Source organism: Prosopis cineraria, unplaced genomic scaffold, assembly GCF_029017545.1.
Source record: "Prosopis cineraria cultivar Desert tree isolate PC_DT_omini unplaced genomic scaffold, ASM2901754v1 PC5, whole genome shotgun sequence".
Classification (NCBI taxonomy): domain Eukaryota; kingdom Viridiplantae; phylum Streptophyta; class Magnoliopsida; order Fabales; family Fabaceae; genus Prosopis; species Prosopis cineraria.
The window spans coordinates 39,078,764-39,100,715 of record NW_026555336.1 but is presented as its reverse complement, the minus strand read 5'-3'; the positions used below and the strand labels follow the sequence as shown (position 1 = coordinate 39,100,715).

The window sequence follows — 21,952 nt, the reverse complement described above, 5'->3', positions numbered from 1 at the left end:
CAAACCATTTCTTCATAAAAATATATTTTAATCTCTAATTTCTGTTCATGATAATTTTATTTTTATTTTAAAATACAAATATATTTGTAATTAAAGACATACGAAAAAATTACAGAGAAATTTTGGGTAAGGAATTTAATTTCAACAAGTCTAATATATTTAAATTCCTTATTTCTTTGCGAAAGAAGCAACATTTGTAGAGAAACAAAATTGAAGATTTTACCAATGAATAAAAAAAATACAATATCTAATAAATCATAAAATTAAATTTATAATCAGATAAAATTAAAAAATAATAATAAATAATCCTCTGTATACTTTGTATTTGGGATTAAAAAAATCTGGAAAGCTTTGCAAAACGGGCCGGAAACAGTTATCCCCGCATGTGTAAGGGCAATGCACATGTGCGCGTGACATACACGTTACACAGCTGGCCATTTTGGCGCCAAGCTTTCCCGCCATTGAGCGACCCCGCCAACTCCTTGGGGGTTTATCATCTATGTTTTGCCCTACCGGAGAAAGAGACAGTGCTCCATTTGGATCGGAAGAATTAGCGTAGACAAGTATGGCAGGAGAAGAGTCAACGCCAGGGAATCCGCCATCAACGCCGGAGTCGCCGACCTCTCCTTCGGTTGGCTTCAACACCGATCAACTTCCTTACACTAGCCGTGCCTCCGATGATGACGCCGAGGCTTCCGTTGATCCGGAGATTGTACGGGATGAACCCGAAGAACTTGAGGAAGAGGAAGATGGGGAGGATCTTTACCATGACAATTTCATGGAGTAAGTCCTATTTGAATTTTCTCAGAAAACCCATCCAATTTTTACTGCTATTCTCTAACTCGATATTTACTTGAATTTTAGTGACTACCGGAGGATGGAGGAACATGACCAGTACGAATCAATTGGATTGGACGACTCCTTGGACGATGATAGGGATTTTGATCAGATCATGGAGGACCGGAGGGCTGCTGAGATGGAGCTCGAAGCCCGTGATGGTCGCCTTCCCATTCGCAACAAGCTTCCTCAGCTTCTTTTCGACCAGGGTAAGGCCATTTCATTTCTTATTTTTACCTTTAATCGTTTGATGGTAAACGCCGACACATGGCCCATTTCCTCGAACTCTTCTTATCATAATACCTGTGTTTACTTATCAGCTGGAGGTCGTTTATTTGGAAATTGCTGCTGGTGGCTTAAAAATAAACGTGTATAATGATATTGGTTCTTGGAATTATGGCATTATTAAAGTAGGAGAGCCTTGCTTGAGCCTCGTTATTGGCTTAATTGAGCAAGGAGGGGAGCATCAATATTATGAAGCATTGAATTGAAGTTTGGCCTGATGATCAATTTTTTATTTATTCTTGCTACCATAGTAATCTCTGAAGGACGGAAGGAGATTTTTTAACACTATTTTTATGGACGTCTGGGCAAGGAAAAATTTGGTTTTGATCATTGACCCTTGTATTGCAGATACTGATGATGACAGCTATAGGCCTTCAAAAAGGGCTCGAGCTGATTTCAGGCCTCCACGTGGTGGAGGTAATGATAATATTGATGGGACACAAAGTTCACCCGGAAGGTCCCAAGGGCACTCAAGAGAGGACATTCCAATGACTGATCAAACAGAGGATGAGCGATATGATGTAATAAACATTTTGACTCTTTGCGTTTTATATCCTGGGATAAATTGTTGGTGTCATTTAACAGTTAACAGGGATACTTGGGATCGTAGGATGAATATGGTGACGACAGTGAATATGAGATGTATCGTGTTCAAGGAACACTAAGAGAATGGGTGACAAGAGATGAAGTGCGTCGCTTCATTGCCAAAAAATTCAAGGATTTCTTACTTACATATGTTAATTCAAAGAACGAGCATGGTGAATTTGAATATGTGCGGCTGATAAATGAGATGGTCTCAGGTATATCTATTGTGCTGAAGCTTAGATTGATGAAATTGTGAGTTTATTGCTGTATTTTGCTTACTGATCTCTGACGAATCATGAAATGGTTTGTCATTAACATGCAGCTAATAAGTGCAGTTTGGAGATTGATTACAAACAATTTATATATGTTCATCCTAACATTGCCATTTGGCTGGCTGATGCGCCTCAGTCTGTTTTAGAAGTAATGGAAGATGTTGCCCAGAAGGTTGTGTTTCAATTACATCCCAACTACAGAAACATACATCAAAAAATTTATGTTCGCATCGCCAACTTGCCAGTTTATGATCAGATTCGAAATATAAGGTAATGCAAACAAAAAAATTATACTGAAGCGTCGTTCCGCCTTCCTTCCCTTTCTGAACTTGATAAAGGATAAAGCCTTGTCTCTAATTTTTTTGAGAGCAGGCAGATCCACTTGAACACCATGATCCGGATTGGGGGAGTTGTAACCAGGCGTTCTGGAGTCTTCCCCCAGTTGCAACAAGTAAAATATGACTGCAACAAATGTGGATCAATTCTGGGGCCATTTTTTCAGAATTCTTATTCAGAAGTGAAAGTTGGATCTTGCCCTGAGTGCCAAGCGAAAGGACCATTCACTGTCAATATTGAGCAGGTACTACTTCCCAAATCCTTACATAGTTCTCTTTTTCTGCAATGTTTAAAACAAGAATATCGAATGAAAATTTTGATAACAGAAACTATGTTATGGACTTGTCACTAATCCTTGCATCAACTTGGCTAGACAGCTGTATAGGGCTAGTTTGTTTTTATTGTTTTTTATTCCCAAATTATATAACGTCATGTATTTGTTTTTACAATTTCATTAGCAACCAATGTTTCTGTTTCTGAGAGGCTAATTAAATCTTGTTTTCATGTTTATAGACAATTTATAGGAATTACCAGAAGCTTACTCTCCAAGAAAGTCCTGGAACAGTTCCTGCAGGTCGACTTCCAAGATACAAAGAAGTGATACTACTGAATGATCTGATTGATTGTGCGCGACCTGGGGAAGAGATTGTATTGTCTTTACTCAGACTAGTTACTTAGCGCGCGTTTGTCACTGAATGATTTCCTTATTTTGCTTTCTGTACTATAAAACTTGCAGGAAGTCACAGGAATTTATACGAACAACTTTGACTTGTCTCTGAACACAAAGAATGGTTTTCCGGTATTTGCCACTGTGGTTGAGGCAAATTATATTTTGAAGAAGCAAGATCTCTTTTCTTCCTACAAACTTACACAGGAGGACAAAGATGAGATTGAGAAGTTGGCCAAAGACCCCAGAATTGGAGAAAGGGTTTGTTCTCTAGTAGTTGATATATTGTTATTTTGGTGCATCAAGTACCTGATCTGAAACACGCTGTAAATTGGATTTCAGATTATCAAGTCTATTGCTCCATCAATTTATGGTCATGAAGACATAAAAACTGCAATAGCTTTAGCTATGTTTGGAGGTCTCGAAAAAAATGTTGAAGGAAAGCATCGCCTACGAGGAGACATAAATGTTCTTCTTCTTGGTGATCCAGGAACAGCGAAGTCACAATTTTTGAAGTAAGAGTGTAGCGATTGTCTTCTAGAGATTTCTCTGAAATGTTTATGGTGATCTAGCATTGAATCTTACAACAATCTTTTTCCAGATATGTTGAAAAGACTGGGCAGAGGGCTGTTTATACCACTGGGAAAGGAGCTTCTGCAGTAGGGCTCACTGCAGCAGTTCACAGGGATCCAGTCACAAGGGAGTGGACCCTTGAAGGGGGAGCACTTGTTCTAGCTGACAAAGGAATTTGTCTCATTGATGAGTTTGACAAGATGAATGATCAGGATAGGTAACAAAATTAGATACCATCCTTGTAATCTTGTGATTTCCAATTTACGCTTCTAACTCCCAACTTCACCAGAGGAAGGGAGAAGGTAAGCAAATGTTTGTTTAGCTTAAAGATATTCGTAAATACCAGGGTGAGTATCCATGAAGCTATGGAACAACAGAGTATAAGCATATCAAAAGCAGGCATTGTTACATCTCTTCAGGCGCGTTGCTCTGTCATTGCTGCTGCCAATCCTATTGGAGGAAGGTAAGCAAATATACATTATCTTGAGCTGGACATGTGCTAGATGAGCGTTAATATGGTTGTAATGTAGACAAATATGCAATGCATAAACTACGACATGTGCACTACTTGGTTGTTTCAGAAGGTTTAGTTGCATTTTCCAAGCCTTTCTCTCATGAAGTACTCTTAGCTTGAAGTTTTTGTTTTTTTGGCAGATATGACTCCTCAAAAACATTTTCTCAAAATGTTGAATTGACGGATCCTATCATTTCTCGATTTGACATCCTCTGTGTTGTGAAGGTTATGTTCACTTTCACCGTTTCTCCTACAAACTTATATTTTGTAATATTAACAGCGGCGACTCTTGATTCTTCAGGATGTTGTTGATCCAGTCACTGATGAAATGCTTGCAAAGTTTGTTGTGGACAGTCACTTCAAGTCACAGCCTAAGGGTGCTAACATGGATTCATCACATGAATTTGAAGATGTTTATACTGCTTCCATGCCTGCTGATCCTGAGGTCATTACTAAATACTGTTTAGTAGTTTTATTGTGGATAACGGAGACTGTGGCTTCCAAAGCTATTATATTTTTTAATTATGTCTGCAGATACTTCCCCAAGACCTGCTGAAGAAGTATATCACATATGCCAAGATGAATGTGGTTCCGAGGTTACATGATGCTGATATGGATAAACTGACACATGTTTATGCTGAATTGCGGAGAGAATCTTCAGTAATGCTTCATTTCTGCTTACCATTTCTTGCTAGTGATTATTTATATCAGCTTTGCTCACATGCTGCACCCATTATCTTTATACAGCATGGACAAGGAGTTCCCATTGCTGTAAGGCACATAGAATCAATGATAAGGATGTCGGAAGCCCATGCTAGAATGCATCTCAGACAGCATATCACGCAAGAAGATGTGGACATGGCAATTCGTGTTCTACTTGATTCATTCATTTCAACCCAGAAGTTTGGGGTGCAGAAAGCCCTGCAGAAGGTTTATTTTTTTGGATTTACCTCATTGACTCTTTCTATTCTTTCTCTAGCATATTGTTCCATCACTGAAAAGCTGTTTTTGGTGTTGTTTGAATTTATTGTCTATGGTGTTAAATCTACAATGATGCATGCAAACTACCATGCCATAGTTATGGAACAAACGAGTGTATTCTTTTCTTGCCGTAGGAATTTAGATTGCAATTAGTGAAAAATATTCAGCCCATGGCCTTAATCTAGAAAGTGGGCTTTTGCAGAGCTTTAGGAAGTATATGACTTTCAAGAAAGACTACAATGAATTGCTCCTATACCTTCTTCGTGAGCTTGTAAAGAATGCATTGCATTTTGAAAAAATTGTTACTGGATCTACTTCAAACCTCTCGCACATTGAGGTCAGAATTGATGATCTCTCCAACAAGGTAACATTCATATCCAACAAAGAAACAGAAAAGAAGATATGGTTATTTTGGAAACTGGGTAATAGTGACCGGCTTTGTTTTACATTGTGCAGGCTCAAGAGCATGAAATTTATGATCTTAAACCCTTTTTTAATAGCAATCACTTTACAAGAGCCAATTTTGTGCTGGATGAGGAGCGAGGAGTAATCAGGCATCGCCTTGGAAGATGAAGGTAGGATGCAGCTAGAGTCATCGGCGGATGTAATTGTGCGATGTCTTCAACAGTGAAGTTAAGATGATATGGCACTATTTAGTATGGCATAGTTTTATCAGATATTGAAGTAGGATGGTTTTCTTTTCAATGATTAGTTTTTCAGAGTTTATAAACTTGTATTTCCCTTTCTTTTCGGTGTTATATAAATATATTTCTTTTTGGCACCAGCATTTGATGCCAAGGTTCAATCGTCATGAAGACGAACATTTCCACTCTTTGTATTGTCACTCCAAGTTTTAGAAGATCTTGTCAAAAGCATTGTCCTACGCTGTTGCACATGTAAGGGGCCTAACTGCCCTGTAACAACTGCACATGTCGAAGTGGTAAGCACACTTTTACGCTTCAGATGCCTAACACGGATCTTCATCTCAGTTAAGGCTTAACAATAAAGCCATACGCAAGTTTGACTATATGAAATCTCCTTCGCTGCACTTAATATTTCTGTCTATTTATCTACTCGGAGAACTCTATTCGCGTATATCAATTCCAAAGCAAATGTCACCTTGGTCGAATCAGACAAGGCATTTTGCTGTGGTCTTTACGATCATGTCCTCCATGGTGGTGGCTCCGGTTCTATGCCGGCGATGGGAGGTTATGGGAATGGGACAAGTGGAGGGACCTGAAGACTTGGTTTACGACGGAGGTGGCGGAGGTGTGATATATGCAGGGTGTAGCGATGGGTGGATCAAGCGAGTCACGGTGAACGATTCGGTGTCTGACTTGGTGGTCCATAACTGGGTCAACACCGGAGGAAGACCTCTCGGTCTTGCTTTGAGCTCCAATGGTGATATCTTAGTCAGTGACGCGGACAAGGTTATTTTCTTTCATATTTAGTTTTGTAATGTATTAATTCAGTCAAAACAGTCAGTCCGTGTATTTCCTTGAATCAATGATGCAGGGATTGATGAGAGTGACAAAGGAGGGAAAGGTTAGGGTGTTGGTGGAGGAGGTTGGGGGAGTGAGGTTCAAGTTAACAGACGGAGTGGATGTTGCGGAAGATGACACCATTTATTTCACAGACGCTTCTTACAAATACAGTTTAAGTAATTTCATGCTTGACTTCTTGGAAGGGAAGCCTCATGGCAGACTCATGAGCTTTGATCCTTCAACCAACCACACCACACTTTTGGCCTCTAAACTCTACTTTGCCAATGGGGTTGCAGTCTCGCCAGATCAGCAATATGTGGTCTTTTGTGAAACCCTCATGTGAGATGTTGAAGCTCATGTTCCACGTACATGCTTTACATAAGATTCATGTTTGAGCTATTGTGCAGGAGAAGATGCAGAAAATATAACATAAAGGGCTCTAAGAAGGGCAAAATTGAAAATTTCGTTCAGCATCTGCCTGGTCTTCCCGATAACATTCATTATGACGCACAATCACAACTTTATTGGATTGCCATGACCATGGTAATTAACAATAGAAATCTGCTTGTACATACATGCGATATTGTTTCGATGGAGTTAAGAGATAAGCTACATTATTCACAATTTTTTTCTTTAAATCTTAGTGAGGATTATCTAGAAAGTTTTGTACAAGGCATTGAAAATCGGATTTACCATTAAACTGATCAAGATATTAATTCAACGATTAATGAATAAAATTGTAGTAAAACCCTAATCAGATTGGTCAGGAACAAAACATTTCATTAAATTTATTAGTTTAACCAGCAGATAGACTTGATTTTCAATGCTATGATTTTACGGACTAATAAAAATTTGTGGGTATGAATGGCAGTCTTCAAACGAGACAAGTGGTGCGGGCCTTGTTGGGGTGGATATGGAAGGAAAAGCAAAATGTGGTTACAATGATAGAGAGTTGGCTTTGGTTTCAAGTGGCATTAGGATCGGAAGTTTCATCTACTGTGGCTCTTTGCTCTATCCCTTCATCCTTCGTCTCCGTCTCTAGATCTTCCATTATTCAGCGCCTCTATAATTTATCTTCACCCTTGATCCGAAAATACATATATACATATAGTTATCTTCATCCCATGTGGTTTGCATAATAGTGAATATATTGTGTCTGTTTATAACATCCCATCTTATTTAATTGAAACATCTTAATGTGTGTTTGTTATAAAAAGTAACTAGTAAATAAAATCAGGAGGAAGCACGAAGTGTGATAAAGTTTAGCAAGGGACGCTATGAAAATATTCCCTTTGTCTCCACCAATGATTATTTTTAAAATAAAAACACAATTGAGTTTAGCAGAATGGTGCTGTAGCCTATAGTTGGTTTATCCCCGCCCAAAAACAAAATTAGGTAATATGTTTTAATTAATAAATATCTTGATTTTCATTCTAATATTTTTGCTGAATTTTTGGAGAGTTTTGAAGATCTCACCTTTTGTTATAAGGAAAATTTCTCCAAAGTTAAGGTTACCTTAATTTAATTGAGGCTCCCATTCTCATCCAGAATGAGCATTTTCATGTTGGGTAAGATTTAGATACTTAATTTTTTATCTTAATATATTAACAATATTAATGATAAGAGTTTGTTATATAATAAATAATTTATAAAAAATTTATATGTCTTGGTTTAATTAGAAATAAAAAAACATAAATTTAAGTACTTATATTTTACTAGTGTTTTGCTATTGATTCCTGCACTTTTTTTAGTATTTTTAGTCTATATATTTTTATTTTTTATTGTTTTAGGTTCCTCCATCAAAAATAATGAAAAACAAAAATATAAATATAAAAAATACTTAAAAAAAGTGCAAGAACTAATAACAAAATATGATTTAAAATTTTGTTTTTCAAAAAATAAGCATATCAAATATTTTCGGTCAGACCTATAATTTTTTTTCTTTTTTTATTGCTCATTCATATTCTTCTATAAGAGGCTATTCTTCTTAAGATATAATCAAGCATTAAATGTGAATATTTTTTAAGTGAGATTCTGATTTTTTTTTTCTTTTAGATTCACTATGTCTTCAATACAATCCAAAAAATTCAGGATCTTATTATTAAAAAAAAAAAATAGATCACTACCTTCAGCCATAATTTTAGAGACACAAATAAATAGCCTGGTTTTTTTTTTTCGGAACAAAAACTAAATAGCCTAGTTGATTTGCTCGCCAAGCACATTAAAAAAACCTGGATATTATAATTCTTTTTTTTTTTTGAAATTTGCACGGCTCAATTCACTTTGTTTTTGTGTTCTGTATATCAAGAAAGAGTAGCCAGGGATGCTTGAGTACGCGTGCCGCTGAAGAAGATCTAACTGTCCATTTTGGCACATCTCAAATCCTTTTGGAAGGATCCAACGGTATATATTCACTAGCATGGACATCGTACGGCCTTAACATCCTTAAATTAAATTATATTTTTAAATTGCACCTCTTTTCAAATTTTAGGTGTATTTTCTGAAAATAAATAAATTTTTTTAATATTTAAATGAAGTTTTATGTTATAGGAACAAAGCAGGTAAATAATTCAATATTTATTATATTTTATGTTATGATTGATTTTTTTTATTTATCAGTGATATATTATTGTATATTAATAATAAATTTTTTGTATATTAATAAAAATTGATTACACTTCTAAATTTTAAAAAATTTGGTCTATATTTTTTGAGCACAAAATTTATTTCAGTTAGCGAACATTTTATCCGACTTGAATCTTACAAATTTAACTTTGAAATCATCATTATTTTATGAACACAAGTTATTATTTGCTTGATATTTAATAGTAATTATTTTTCTAGACTATTGTAACATATTTCATAAAATTTAAAACTTAATTTATTAAGTGGGAGTGATAACGTCAAGAATAAGCTAAGCTCAGCGAAGCATGGAATCAGGACGGGGTCATAGTGGGTAGGGCCACCAAGCGTCGTACGGAATGGCAAGTGCTCCTTAACGTCGCTCTTTTCTTCCCCAAATCGTATCTTTCTCGTTCCGTCTCTGTCCAGAGAAGCACCCACCCAGCGGCTTCCACTTCACTAGTCTCTCTCAACTCTCCAATTGGGAACCTTGATCGTGTTTCCGATGGCCGAGAGATCACTCAAAAGCGAAGAAGAAGACGGTGAGACGAAGTGGAAGAAGATAGTGATAAGGGTGGTATTTGGGGAGAGGACGAAGACAGAGAAGGGTAATGAGAGAGCAATGCTGCGTTGTCAAGCAGACGAATGTGGGGTGGACTTGAGAATGGCGAGCAAGTACCAGCAGAGGCACAAGGTTTGTGGCAGACATTCTAAAGCTTCTGTGGTTTTGGTCTGTGGCATTCGTCAGAGATTCTGCCAACAGTGCAGTAAGTATGTAGCTTCCTCAATCCTTTATTTTCATCCTCATTGCTTTTCTACTTCATAGCCATGCTGATGCTGCAGGTTTCATGAAGTGTCGCAGTTCCATGGCAACAAAAGGAGTTGTAGGGATAGACTGGCAGGTCATAACCAACGTCGAAGAAAAACCCACTCACGCATTCCCTCAGTTTCAACCACTCAGCCTCATTCAAATCATCAATCTATCCAAATTTGTGGGCTAACATCCCAGCAATAGTCGTAAAAACTCCCTTTAATATTTATTATATAATACTTTTAATCATTTTACATATTTTAAAATAATTTATTTTTTTATATCATAAAAAAAATAAGATGTACTTTTATTTTTATCTTTGACTTTAAATAATAATATAACTATATTAAATATATTTACACTAATTAATAAAGGATAAAATTAAAAAAATAATTTAATTATTATAAGATGTTCTATATTTTAAACTAAAAATTATGTCTGAAAAATATCTTGTAAATATGATTGGAGGGAGTATTATCATAAATATGAATGTGTTTGGAAGTTTAGAGCAGATTTTAACAAGTGGTGATTTCTCTATTTTCCTGTTCACAATTGATTCCAACTTGTTATAATGGTAACTAACCCATCGATATTTTGAATTTAAGGGTGTGTTTAAATTTCAATTAGGTAAAATTAATTAAAAAATTGATTATCAAATAAAATTTCAAAATACTTGATTGTCAAGCGGAACTTCAAATAGCTTCTTCCAACGATGAAATTTCAAGTTATAATTTATTATCAAATAGAGTTTTGAAAAATAAGATGTTTAGCTGATTTTTTTTTGTTAAATGTTCGGAGCTTTAATTGTTTACAAAAGGATATCCATGCACACCTTAACCCAACAAGTGAATGTGCCATGTCGATTTCAATGAGATAGAAAATCGAATAACAAGAGGCGAGACTCTACCTTTCGCATGTTTCACATAAGCGGGTCTCGCTTCTATCTTTTTCTCGCCTACTTCAACTAAAATTAACACAATCCATTTTTCTCTCCCTTAAATACATAGTGTATGATTGTACAGGATCGCAATCCATGACTCCACAGATGCTAGTTAATGATTCAAAAGAACAACCAAAGACTGAAGTGGTGTGATTTCTAGTTGATCAAGTTAATCTGTTTATTTCACGGAAAGTCATTCCAAAATTACACAACTCTATATGAAACGCCATGACCAAAAAGAGCTACAAGATAAATTTATAATGTCATCAAAGGAGTGATGCCATTTTGATCACCTCCTCTATAAATTGTTTCAGAAAATTGAATCATTTTCTGCACTCGATTGACATTATTCCGGACCAAGAATGGGCAATTTCAGCTATGAAGCTTAGTATGGAATGTACGAGGCTTCCTCTATGAGGCAGATAGCATAAATATGTTGTATCAGTCTAAAGCACTCAACACTGCATCGACAACCTCTTGAGTTGTGCTTTGCCCTCCGAGGTCTTTTGTCCGGTGTTTGCCCCCAAGAATGACTCGTTTCACAGCAGTTTCCAAGCGGTCAGCAAATGCAGGAAATTGAAGATGTCTGAGCATCATGGCCGACGAGAGAAGCAGTGCTACTGGGTTTGCTATTTTTTGTTCCAATAATTTATCATTACCAACATTTCCTGCCGAAGCGCCTTGTTCAAACACAGCATGATCTGCTCCAACATTTCCTGCAAGGATTGACACCTATTCTTAGTGACTTTCATGCAATAATCTCTTCAGTTTAGTATACAGATTGGAATTGTATTGATGAAAAAGTGAGATAGAAAAAAGTTATTTTGTGGATAGAAAAAAGACACTCATCTCCCTAAACAAAAAATAATAAAAAGAGATAAATATTGATTATATAAGTATTATGAATCTTGTTTTATGTGCAAGGGAAAAGCAATTCCTTTCCACAAGGATGAACCAAACAGGTTAATTATAGTGTTAAATTTTTATCAATAACCACTTCCATGTTTATGCAAATGCCACTTCACTTCCATGCATCAACCCATTTGCTGTCCTCAATGCACCCAACTCCATCCAAACCCTTACAATCTTGATACTACTGCTATTACAACCAAGAGCAATTCCATTATGTCAACGATGACAACTGCCTTCATTACCGCTTGCACATTTTGACGTACAAAACAAGGTTCAAGTTTGATTCTCATGCTATCAAATGATTGAAAGTGATTAAAAATTTTTAACTCCAAAATTTTCAATGCAAGGAAATGTTCCCCATAATAACTGTTCCAAAATAAGGACTAGTTAGAATTATCCATCGGGGGCACAAAAAAAAAAAGAGAGACTATTTAGAAAGGAGCATACAATTAATAATCTCATCCTTGACTGAGTAGTTCTAGACTGTAGTGATGCATTGAAGAATATGGTATAACGGAGTGGCCAACATTCAATAAGCTAGGTAAGAAGTAAGTAATAAAATCCATACCTCCTGGCATTACTCCAGTGCCTCCAGCAATACCTGCTGCTGTATTTGCAACTAGATTTCCGTAAAGATTCGGGGTCACCTAACAAGTTAACAGTGGTATTCATGAACTTCAAAATGTATTAAATTTATATAAAAATCACGGATAACTGCGTTAGAAGGAAAATTAGTGAATTGCAACTTGGAAAAGAACCATCAAATCAATCAGAAGCTTCTCATCTATAATCGTTAGTGGAGAAAGTAAGGCAAAAGTTATGTTTCCCAGTAATATTAATATAATTCCCAGATGGTCCTTCTCATCTACATCATTCATTATTACAACTCATTAATCCTTCTCAAAAGATCAAGAATTGATAACCACTTAATCTTAACGGTCCCATGAAAAAACTAGTTTGAATACAATAAAAATTAAGAGGAATATAGAAAAAAGAGATGGCCAAAGACTAATCATATCCATTTTAGCTTTTTCGATAATACTTCTCCCTCACATTCTTTTCAATTTCTACCACTATCACGAATACAAATGAATATCAGATACCAATTAATTAAAGAGTCATCTAACAGTCAAAAAATCAGATAGATCCAAGTTTATAACAGCAGATTCACATACCATGACATCAAACTGCTCAGGCTTTGAAACAAGCTGCATGCAGCAATTATCCACAATAATTTCATTATACTTAATTCCAGGGTACTTTGTGGCAACTTCTCGACAAGATTCCAAAAATAAACCATCTGCCAGCTTCATAATATTTGCTTTGTGCACCGCAGTCACTTTTTTTCTGTTGTTTAGGTAAGCGTACTCAAAGGCATATTTAGCAATACGCTCTGAGCAGAACTTTGTGATTACCTAGCAAAAGACTGGTATGAGAGTCCCAACTTTATGTTACATATATGTTATACATTATACGAAAAAATCCACAATTACGTGGGAAAATGAATCAATTACTCACCCAGCATGGATTACAATTTAAAGCAGAATCATCTGCCATATTCATGAAAAATCAGATGCGACTCCCTATCGGATCTTATATCTCATCTCATCTTCTCTAATTAATATGTATGTAATAATTTTAACCAATAAATTTCAACTTGTCCAAAAAAAGCACGTTAGAATGAAAGAGCTATTAGTTCAACAAACAGTGACCTGTATCTTGATACAATTGAATTCACCAGAGGAAAATGCATCCCACCGATAACAGAGCTAGCCAGAGAGAAAAACGTAAGTTGATCATCAATTGTTCTACCATTCAGAAAGTTCAGCAGAGAATAGCAACCTAATTTATCATATACCTTGAGGCTTTCAACGACTCCAGGAACGACCTCATGTTCCAGGCCAGAATACTCTCCCTCCGTATTCTCCCTAATCACGACAATATCAACATTCTCGTGCCTCGTTGGCAAGCCAGGAAGATTAAAGCAATTCACGAGCGAAGCATACAGATCAAGCTCTTTCCTTAGCTGCACGTTCAACGAGCTCACACCACCACCCATGGGTGTAGCCAATCCACCCTTCAAGCAAACCTTGTTCTTCTTTATCGAATCGATCACCTCCTGCGGCACTCTCGGCATGTCACCGTGCACTTCATACTTTTCGAAGTACACAGGCGCGTGCATCGCCTCCATCACTTGCTCAACAGCGCCTGTAACGAGTGGTCCAATTCCATCGCCGGGAATAAGGGTCACGGCGCGTGGAGTCCCATCCCCAGGTCGGGGCATGTAAGTCACGGATCGGGAAGGAATAAATCGGGAGCATGATGAGAAGATGTTGGGAGTGTTCGATGATTGTGATCCATCGAAAAGCTGTCTAAGAAGTGACACTGATCTTCTCGCCATTTTTGGAGCAGTTATCGGCACGTATGCTAGGGTTATGAAGAATGAAGATTCAGATTTGCTGGGAAGAAGACCGAGGAGCCATGAAAATTGCTACAGAAATACCGGTGAGAGCCGCAGGCAAAATTAGATTCTTTGAAAAGTAAAGGGCTTTTATTTACAGCGTTGAAGACTTGGGGGCCGTTTATCTCAGATTAAAAAAAGTGATTTTATCTTTGATAGTTGATACAGCAATAAATCAAAGGCAAATATTATTTTATCTTTGATACAGCGATAAAAAAAATAATTATTGTTTAATTATCTTAAAATTTTATTATATTTTTAAATATCTTCATTTATGAAAAAATAATTTATTATTTAAAAAATTTAAAATTATGTAATATTTCCATCCATCCTTGCTTTTTAATGATAATCTTACCTACATATTATATTATTTAAAAAATATTTAAAATAAATTTTCAAAATAATAAAAAAATTAAATTCGGATTACTTTCAAAAATTTAAACAAATATTACAATTTTTTACAAAACAATTTTTTTTAAAAAATATAATTTTTCATAAAAAAATGTTTAAATAGAGGGAGAATGATAGTAAAATTTAAAAGGATAAATTAATGATAGTAAAGTTTTTGATAAAAATTTTTTGTAAAATAAATTGTAAATACAATTTTAAACATGTATAAATTGGAATTTGAATTACAAATTAATTGTTATATTTATAATTAAAAAATTTAAATTTGTAATTGTTAAATCAATATTTGTAACTAATTTTTAAAAAAATTGTCAAAAATTTAATAGTCATTAATTTCTTCTTTTGATACTTAATTGCCAATCTTCCTTAAATAAAAATAAAAACTAGGTTTCATTATTTAACATTTTTTTGGTGAAACATTATTTAGCACCATGTTGATTATTCCTGTTTTATTTATAAAAAAAGGTAACGAAAGGAGAAAAGGAAGGAAGAGAAAAAGAAAATAACTAATATATGTTTTTTTTTCGAGCCTAAGAAAATAAATAATATAGGTTGAGTTCCATAAAAGAAGCTAGTTTCTCAAAATTTTACAAATGAATGTTTGAATTCTTGTTTAAAAAAGTATTAACATTTAATGTCCAAAACATAATTATCGAAAAATATTTATAAGCAATGAAAAAAGAAAGAGAGAATAGAAAATATGGGCCTGTTTTTACTTTTTATTTTACAGATTGATTTAATGTATATTCAATTTAAAAATTAAGGAGAATACTTAAGGCTTCCAGATCAAAGAATTTTTTTAGACTTGGATTAATTTCAAAAATTTAAACAAACATTATAATTTTTAAAAAAACAATGTTTTAAAAAATATGTAATTTTTCATAAAAAGATGTTTATACAAAGGGAAAATAACAATAAAACCTCAAAAATATGAATTAATGACTGTAAAGTTCTTGATAGAATTTTTTATAAAATAAATTATAAATATCAATTGAAATGTAAATTAATTGTTATATTTATAATTTAAAAATTGTATTTGCAATTGAATTTTTAAATTTGTAACTGTTTAAATTGATATTTTTAACTTTTTTTAATTTTAAAGACTTGATTATCATTAATTTCTTCTTTCGAGGCTTAATAATCATTCTTCCTTAAACAAACATACAAAGTTACAAACTAGGTTTCACTATTTGACATTTTTTCCAATGAAACATCATTTAGCACCATATATGTGTATCATGTTAATTACTCTTGTTTTACTTCCTCTGATTTAAAATATAAGCAGTTTTTAAGAAAAATTTGCATATAAATAAAGTCTTCATTTTTATAAAAATATATACTCCCTTCATTTAAAAATATAGAATATTTTTAACTAAATCTCACCTTTCAATAAAGTAGTTATCTATTTTTTAACTAATCCTATCTTTTCATATTTATCCCTATTAAATACTCTACAATAAATATAAAGTCATCATCAATAGAGGCATTTTTATAAAAAAAAACAATGATTACACCTCAAAAAACTAAAAATACCATACATTTTTGAATATTCAAATTCTCAAAAAATGCCTTATATTTTTAAACGGAAGAAGTATTATTTTTTCTTTTTACCCTTAATTTAAATTACCAAAGTACTTAATAACAAGTGAGAGACACACTTACACAAATATCTAGATTAATAAATGTAAGGGGTAAACTAGTAATTTTTTTTTAACATATACTTTGTTGCTTATATTTTGAACCAAAGCTAGTTAAAAAAAAATGCTTGCATTTTGGATTGGAGGGTGAGTATTTAAAAAAAAAATTAACAAAAGGTGAAGAAAGAAGAAAGAGAGAGAAAATAACTAATATATATTGAGTCTAGTAAAAGGGACTAATTTCTCACAATTAAACAAATTAATGTTTGAATTCTTATTTGGAGAAATATCTGCATTTAATGTCCAACTATTTAAAACATAATTGTCTCTAAAATAAAAACATGTATGAGCAATAAAAAAAAATGAAAGAGAGAATATAAATCATGGGCTTGTTTTTACTTTTTTTATAAATTAATTTAATGTATACTCAATTTAAAAATTAGGGAGAGTACTTAAGGCTTCCCGATCAAAGAATTTTGTACATAAAGTTTAATTCATTTTGAATTAATTTTGCAAGGCCCAAAAGCCTTATACGTGAACATGTTTTTTGATGAAAAGTCTCATTTGCCTCTCGTTTGAAAAAATAATATCATGTGTGGAGTGTGAATTATATATAATAAATAAATATTGTGTTGTTAATATATAAAACTTGTCATGTTACATATGAATATTTTATTGTTCATACATTATTAATACAACAGCAACAACAAACATTATATATTATTTGTCAATTAAATCACATGAATTATGTATAAGAAATAGACATTAAATTGTTAATATATGAACTTTGTTATAGTATATATACACATTTTGTTGTACAAAAATTTAAAAAACTTATATATTCAAATAAAGGGCAAATGAATCTTTTTACCAGCAGAATCAATTTAGAATGTATATTAAATTTTTGGTGCATATTTTTTTTTATTCGAGGGCGTTAAGTGTGATTCTCCTTTTAAATTATTCTGTTGGTCAACGTATCTAAGGGTTGAAAATGTTATAATTATAAAAATGTTTAATTTAATTCTTGCACAAAATATAATGAGTATCTCATCAATCATGCGACATGCTGATCGGTTGATGTGATGATATAAAATTTATATAACAATTATATGAAATATGATTTGATGATTCTGAATTTTGCGTTTAAATTGAAAGGCAACGATCAAATTAAAGATGTGCTAAACTTTTAAATTGTATAGATACATGTGAAAGTACCAAAACGGATGTAATATCTAGTTGGAAGCCACCGCCATTTGGACGTATCAAAATAAATTGTGACGCGGCTTTTTGTAAATATTCTTCTGTGGCTAGTTTGGGAATTTTATGCAGCGACGATGACGGAAAGTTTGCGCAGGGGATGGATGGAGCGACCCTCTGCGGGATCAAGTTTCATGGCCGAGATGTTTGCTGTCAGCAAAGCTTTGGAAATTGCAAAAAGCTTCAATTATTTTCAGGTAATTATGGAGACTGATTGTTTGATTCTATTCAAAGCCCTTACTGTGAAAGAGTATACATTTTGTGATTGGGTGTGTCAAAGCTTTCCACAGCGGAATCTTTAAGTTTTGCATCCCTCTTCTCTTTCATGCCTAGAGAAAGGAATTGTGCTGCCGATTAGGAATTGGTTAAGAGAACTTCTTTGTTTTGTTTTTTCGTTTGCGATTTGCGTTTTGCTGTTTTAGTTTTGTTTCTTTTCCTTTACTGTAATGCAGAACCTGGTATTTTGCCGTGGTTTTTTTTTTTTTATTGAATTGAAGATTCTCCATTGGTCCAACAAAGTAAAAGTATAAACTGCCTAACATCTCATCCATATAAGGACTCGGGCCAAATTGGAGAGAGAGAGGGAGAGAGATAAAAATGAAAGCAGTGAATACATCGGCAAGGGATGCACGCAGCCTTGTTTAAATCAAATGGAGCGTTTCATGTCTGTTCACGCAGCCTCAGAAACACAAGTCAATGGCAATAATAACATGGTTGGTATTAGATTCTCGTTGTAGGAGTTATTGTGATGAGATCTACACTAAATAAATTTTTTAAATTTCTTAATTTTTAATCTTTATTTTAAATTCTTCAATGATTAGGAGAGACCATCCAGGAGCAGGAGGGACGAGCCGAAGAACGTGGATCTATTTTCGGGTTGGGTTCCCAACCATCCCCGTCTTTGCCTGGATTGGGCTATTTTTATTGGGCCCAGTAAGTCATTGCAAGGCCCTATTGAATCTTGTTTAAAAACCAAAAAAAAGAAGTGCTATGACACAAATGATAGAAGTCCGGACCTCTCAAACATTATTCCAAAATTTGATTTTTAGAAGTGCGTTTGGAGAGCATTAATTGGAATAACGCCTTAAATAAATAGAGTTCAAATTTTTTGAGAAATTAATCTCATGACTAGAAGTAGTAGGAATATCTTAAAAAATCAGGTAAAAAATACGTTTCCCACGTCCCACCCAAAAATAAGGAAAATAAAAAATATAAAATTTATCTTATTCAAAACATATATTTATATTTACATGCAATTTGATTTTGATAAAATTCCATTTTCAATACTTTAATTTTACATTAAATTTAAATTTTATTACATCTATTTTTTGTTATTAAATTTTGAAAATATCTTAAACTATTTATTCTCATTTAAAATTGTTAACTTACTTAACTAAAAACAATGGCATGAAAATAAATTTATTTAGTCATTTTTACCACTTATTGTCGGCAAATAAAAACTGAAGTCTCATTCATTTGTTGGTTACAAAAAACCCTAAATATTATGCTATCTATAAAAATCCCTAAACAACCACGAGATGTAAGCAATACAACTTGCCAGTTTTTTAGGAATAACTCAAAACTTTAAAATTTAAATTTATATATTAAATTTAATTTTATTTCAAGCGATGCTTTCACTTCCACGTTAACTAAACTCTGCCCACACTTAAACATCACAACAAACTAAATTAACAAGCGAACTTGCACACTTTTCCTTCATGACTGAGTTGAAATCGTCTCAGAAAGTGGTAAGATGCCAAGCCCATTTTCTTTATTTTTACATCTCTAGCCATTAAACATAACATTATTGACAACCCGCCCATGTTACTCTTATCACTTAAGCTATGGTCTGGCGGCATACCAATCCCAATCTCAGCAATAAAGGACTAAACTAAAAAGTAAAAAACCTGCTCAAAGAAGCCAAAAATTCCCAAAGACATGATTCTTAGGGAGATACTATCACTTGCTTCAGGCATGCCTGCTTTGAAATTCCTTCATGAAAACCACCAGCTTCTCAACTCCAGCCAAAGGCATTGCGTTGTATATAGAAGCTCGCATCCCACCCACCGACCTATGTCCCTTGAGCTGAACCATCTTCTGAATGGCTGCTTCCTTGATGAACTCACCTTCTAACTCTGATTTCTCCAGTGTAAATGGAACATTCATCAACGACCTCACAGATTTTTCAACTGGGCATCTGTAAAACCCACTGCTTTCATCAATGGCATTGTACAAAATCTCAGCCTTCTTCTTGTTCTTCTTCTCCACCTCTTTCAAACCTCCTTGCCCCAACAGATCCTCAAACACCAAACCACACATGTAAATTCCATAACAAGGTGGAGTATTGTACAGCGAGCTGTTCTCAACCTGTGTCTTGTAATCAAGCATCACCGGAGTGATATCCTGAGCATTTCCGATCAAATCTTTTCTGATGATCACAATCGTCACCCCAGATGGCCCAACGTTTTTCTGAGCCCCAGCATAGATCACACCAAATCGAGAGACATCCACAGGTTTGGAACAGAAATTTGAAGACATATCAGCGACCAAAACACCATTCGGATTCTTTGGGGTTGGGTAATCCTTGAACTCAACACCATGAATGGTCTCGTTTGCACATATATGCAAATACCTTGCGTGCGGATTCTGAAGTTGATCTAATTCGGAGAAGCATGGAATTTTGGTGTACTTCTCGGATTTACCAGACCAGATTACATTGGGTTTACAGAATTTCTGAGCCTCCTTGAATGCTTTGTCTCCCCACGATCCAGTGACTACGTAATCAACCTGATCATCCGACTTGCAGAGGTTCAACGGCACGGCGGCAAATTGTGTGGTGGCGCCGCCCTGCAAGAACAGAACATGATATTCCGGCGGAATATCTAAAAGGGCGCGTAGATCTGATTCCGCCTTCTGGATTATAGAGAGGAAATCCTTGCCCCTGTGGCTCATTTCCATCACGCTCATGCCTGAATCGCGCCATATGTAGAGCTCCGACTCCGCCTTCTTGAGCACGGTCTCCGGCAAGGTGGCGGGTCCAGCGGCGAAGTTGAAGACACGATCCTGGGATGAGGTCGGAGCTGGCGGACGGTCGCTAGTCTGGGTGGTGGACGACACGGCGGCGCATTTGATAGAGATTGGTCTGACGGAGGCGGCGAGGCGTATGGAGGTGACGAGGGAAAGATTGTTGTTGGTGGCGAAGTTGTTGATGTGGTGATTAGGATTCTGAAGAACATGAGTGTGAGAGAGAGCGGCCATTGGCATGGTGATGGCGATCTGGGAATAAGAGAGAGAGACAGATCGAGAGAGAAATTTCTGAGAAATTTGATTTATGAATCGGAAACGTTGGGGCGAAGATCTGAATCAAGAGGGCCATATTTATACAAGTGAGGGTGTGAGAGTGGAAGACTAAAGTCCGTGAATCTGTGCATCAGGGTTTCTACTTTCTAGGGTGACCGCATTGGGGAAAAAAAGTGAAAGAAACAGAAATTGCCTTTAAAACATATACTCCGATTTTTTTTTATAAATTATTTTTATTAATTTTATTAATATTAATATAAAAAAATATAAAAATTAAGAATGTGTAAAATTTTAAATATACTTCTATATATAAATTTTAAAAAATAATATTATGTTATTTTTTTCTTTTATAAAAGATAATTTTAAAAATATTTTTTAAATATTATTTAAAGAGTTGCATCATAATTTATAAATAAAATTAAATAAATTTTTTAAAATATATTTTATAAATGGGATAGGAGAGATTATATAATTTGAAAATGCTAACCTAATATATTATGTAATTTTTTGAAAGGCAAAATGTATTTATTTATTTATTTTAAATTTCATAGCAAGCCACATGCCCATATTACCGGCAAATCATGGGGTTGGTGAGAGGAAGCGTGCGCTTTGCAAGTTTGCAGTGCAAAGGTTTGGCAAGTGGGCAACTCGGGCGTTTGAAGATCCAGCCATAAAATATTTTTTTAAAATTGTACAATCCAAGTGACTGTTTGTATTTCCCCATTTAATTCATTATTGCTAGGAAAGCCATGGTTAGGATAAAAAAAATACCCAACCACTTCATTTTGCCCCTAATTAATTATTTGGGTGTTAAGTGTTAACTGTGCTTTGGAACAAATTAGGAAAAGTAGCTTTTTAATTTCAATTTTTACTATTACTTACAAGAAATTTTCACCTTCCCAAATGTAGGAACTTACCCAATATACCCTCAACTTAAGTACGACTATTCAGCGTACTCTTTTCATAGCGTCATCTTCGTTATGCTGTTCTCCTCCAATATGCGATGTCCTTTATGGTAAATAATTAATATTATGTACAATTTTATCAGTATTTTAATTGTTAAAAGTAAT

The 21,952-nt window shown here is 34.5% G+C and overlaps 5 protein-coding genes and 1 long non-coding RNA gene across 7 annotated transcripts; 4 read left to right on the top strand and 2 right to left on the bottom strand.

The window, feature by feature from the left end:
* The first annotated feature begins 461 nt into the window (after positions 1-461).
* Positions 462-5,882, top strand: LOC129310408 (DNA replication licensing factor MCM2). The gene is made up of 17 exons (XM_054952239.1): positions 462-783; positions 865-1,046; positions 1,471-1,643; positions 1,733-1,922; positions 2,030-2,249; positions 2,352-2,559; positions 2,829-2,963; positions 3,052-3,243; positions 3,325-3,497; positions 3,584-3,772; positions 3,902-4,018; positions 4,210-4,294; positions 4,371-4,514; positions 4,604-4,729; positions 4,817-4,999; positions 5,253-5,414; positions 5,507-5,882. The coding sequence occupies exons 1-17, from the start codon at positions 566-568 to the stop codon at positions 5,621-5,623; spliced, it is 2,814 nt and encodes a 937-aa protein (XP_054808214.1). The 5' UTR covers positions 462-565; the 3' UTR covers positions 5,624-5,882.
* Positions 5,883-6,078: 196 nt separating this feature from the next.
* Positions 6,079-7,643, top strand: LOC129310409 (protein STRICTOSIDINE SYNTHASE-LIKE 5-like). Its single transcript, XM_054952240.1, has 4 exons — positions 6,079-6,480; positions 6,566-6,873; positions 6,942-7,077; positions 7,406-7,643. The coding sequence occupies exons 1-4, from the start codon at positions 6,079-6,081 to the stop codon at positions 7,574-7,576; spliced, it is 1,017 nt and encodes a 338-aa protein (XP_054808215.1). The 3' UTR covers positions 7,577-7,643.
* A 1,972-nt stretch (positions 7,644-9,615) lies between these two features.
* LOC129310893 (squamosa promoter-binding-like protein 5) lies at positions 9,616-10,157 on the top strand. Its single transcript, XM_054952793.1, has 2 exons — positions 9,616-9,923; positions 10,000-10,157. Exons 1-2 carry the CDS (start codon positions 9,662-9,664, stop codon positions 10,155-10,157), a joined length of 420 nt encoding a protein of 139 aa, XP_054808768.1. The 5' UTR covers positions 9,616-9,661.
* A 903-nt stretch (positions 10,158-11,060) lies between these two features.
* Positions 11,061-14,351, bottom strand: LOC129310306 (isocitrate dehydrogenase [NAD] regulatory subunit 1, mitochondrial-like). 2 transcript variants are annotated; one of them, XM_054952121.1, is made up of 5 exons: positions 13,678-14,351; positions 13,532-13,588; positions 12,995-13,234; positions 12,388-12,466; positions 11,061-11,623 (listed from the first exon to the last, which is right to left on the bottom strand). In XM_054952121.1, exons 1-5 carry the CDS (start codon positions 14,218-14,220, stop codon positions 11,349-11,351), a joined length of 1,194 nt encoding a protein of 397 aa, XP_054808096.1. In that variant the 5' UTR covers positions 14,221-14,351; the 3' UTR covers positions 11,061-11,348. The 2 variants fall into 2 exon arrangements, with proteins under 2 accessions (XP_054808096.1, XP_054808097.1); XM_054952122.1 differs by lacking the exon at positions 13,532-13,588 and having other exon boundaries at positions 13,678-14,347.
* Positions 14,352-17,610: 3,259 nt separating this feature from the next.
* On the top strand, positions 17,611-18,654 carry LOC129310412 (uncharacterized). The gene is made up of 3 exons (XR_008593108.1): positions 17,611-17,779; positions 18,139-18,295; positions 18,404-18,654. It is a non-coding gene; the product is annotated as an uncharacterized LOC129310412 (long non-coding RNA).
* A 612-nt stretch (positions 18,655-19,266) lies between these two features.
* On the bottom strand, positions 19,267-20,953 carry LOC129310529 (phosphoserine aminotransferase 2, chloroplastic-like). The gene has a single exon (XM_054952391.1). It carries the CDS (start codon positions 20,844-20,846, stop codon positions 19,551-19,553), a length of 1,296 nt encoding a protein of 431 aa, XP_054808366.1. The 5' UTR covers positions 20,847-20,953; the 3' UTR covers positions 19,267-19,550.
* Positions 20,954-21,952: the final 999 nt, after the last annotated feature.

Bases quoted from the DNA above. Each gene is read 5' to 3' on its own strand.
- LOC129310409 (XM_054952240.1), top strand. From the start codon at position 6,079: ATGAAATCTCCTTCGCTGCACTTAATATTTCTGTCTATTTATCTACTC. The intron at 6,481-6,565 runs GTTATTTTCTTT...TCAATGATGCAG, and splicing joins TAGTCAGTGACGCGGACAAG to GGATTGATGAGAGTGACAAA. The intron at 6,874-6,941 runs GTGAGATGTTGA...GCTATTGTGCAG, and splicing joins GTCTTTTGTGAAACCCTCAT to GAGAAGATGCAGAAAATATA.
- LOC129310408 (XM_054952239.1), top strand. From the start codon at position 566: ATGGCAGGAGAAGAGTCAACGCCAGGGAATCCGCCATCAACGCCGGAG. The intron at 1,047-1,470 runs GTAAGGCCATTT...CTTGTATTGCAG, and splicing joins TCAGCTTCTTTTCGACCAGG to ATACTGATGATGACAGCTAT. The intron at 1,923-2,029 runs GTATATCTATTG...ATTAACATGCAG, and splicing joins GATAAATGAGATGGTCTCAG to CTAATAAGTGCAGTTTGGAG.
- LOC129310893 (XM_054952793.1), top strand. From the start codon at position 9,662: ATGGCCGAGAGATCACTCAAAAGCGAAGAAGAAGACGGTGAGACGAAG. The intron at 9,924-9,999 runs GTAAGTATGTAG...CTGATGCTGCAG, and splicing joins GAGATTCTGCCAACAGTGCA to GTTTCATGAAGTGTCGCAGT.
- LOC129310306 (XM_054952121.1), bottom strand. From the start codon at position 14,220: ATGGCGAGAAGATCAGTGTCACTTCTTAGACAGCTTTTCGATGGATCA. The intron at 13,235-13,531 runs GTCACTGTTTGT...GTCTTTTGCTAG, and splicing joins TCAATTGTATCAAGATACAG to GTAATCACAAAGTTCTGCTC. The intron at 11,624-12,387 runs GTATGGATTTTA...CAATCCTTGCAG, and splicing joins CACTGGAGTAATGCCAGGAG to GAAATGTTGGAGCAGATCAT.
- LOC129310529 (XM_054952391.1), bottom strand. From the start codon at position 20,846: ATGCCAATGGCCGCTCTCTCTCACACTCATGTTCTTCAGAATCCTAAT.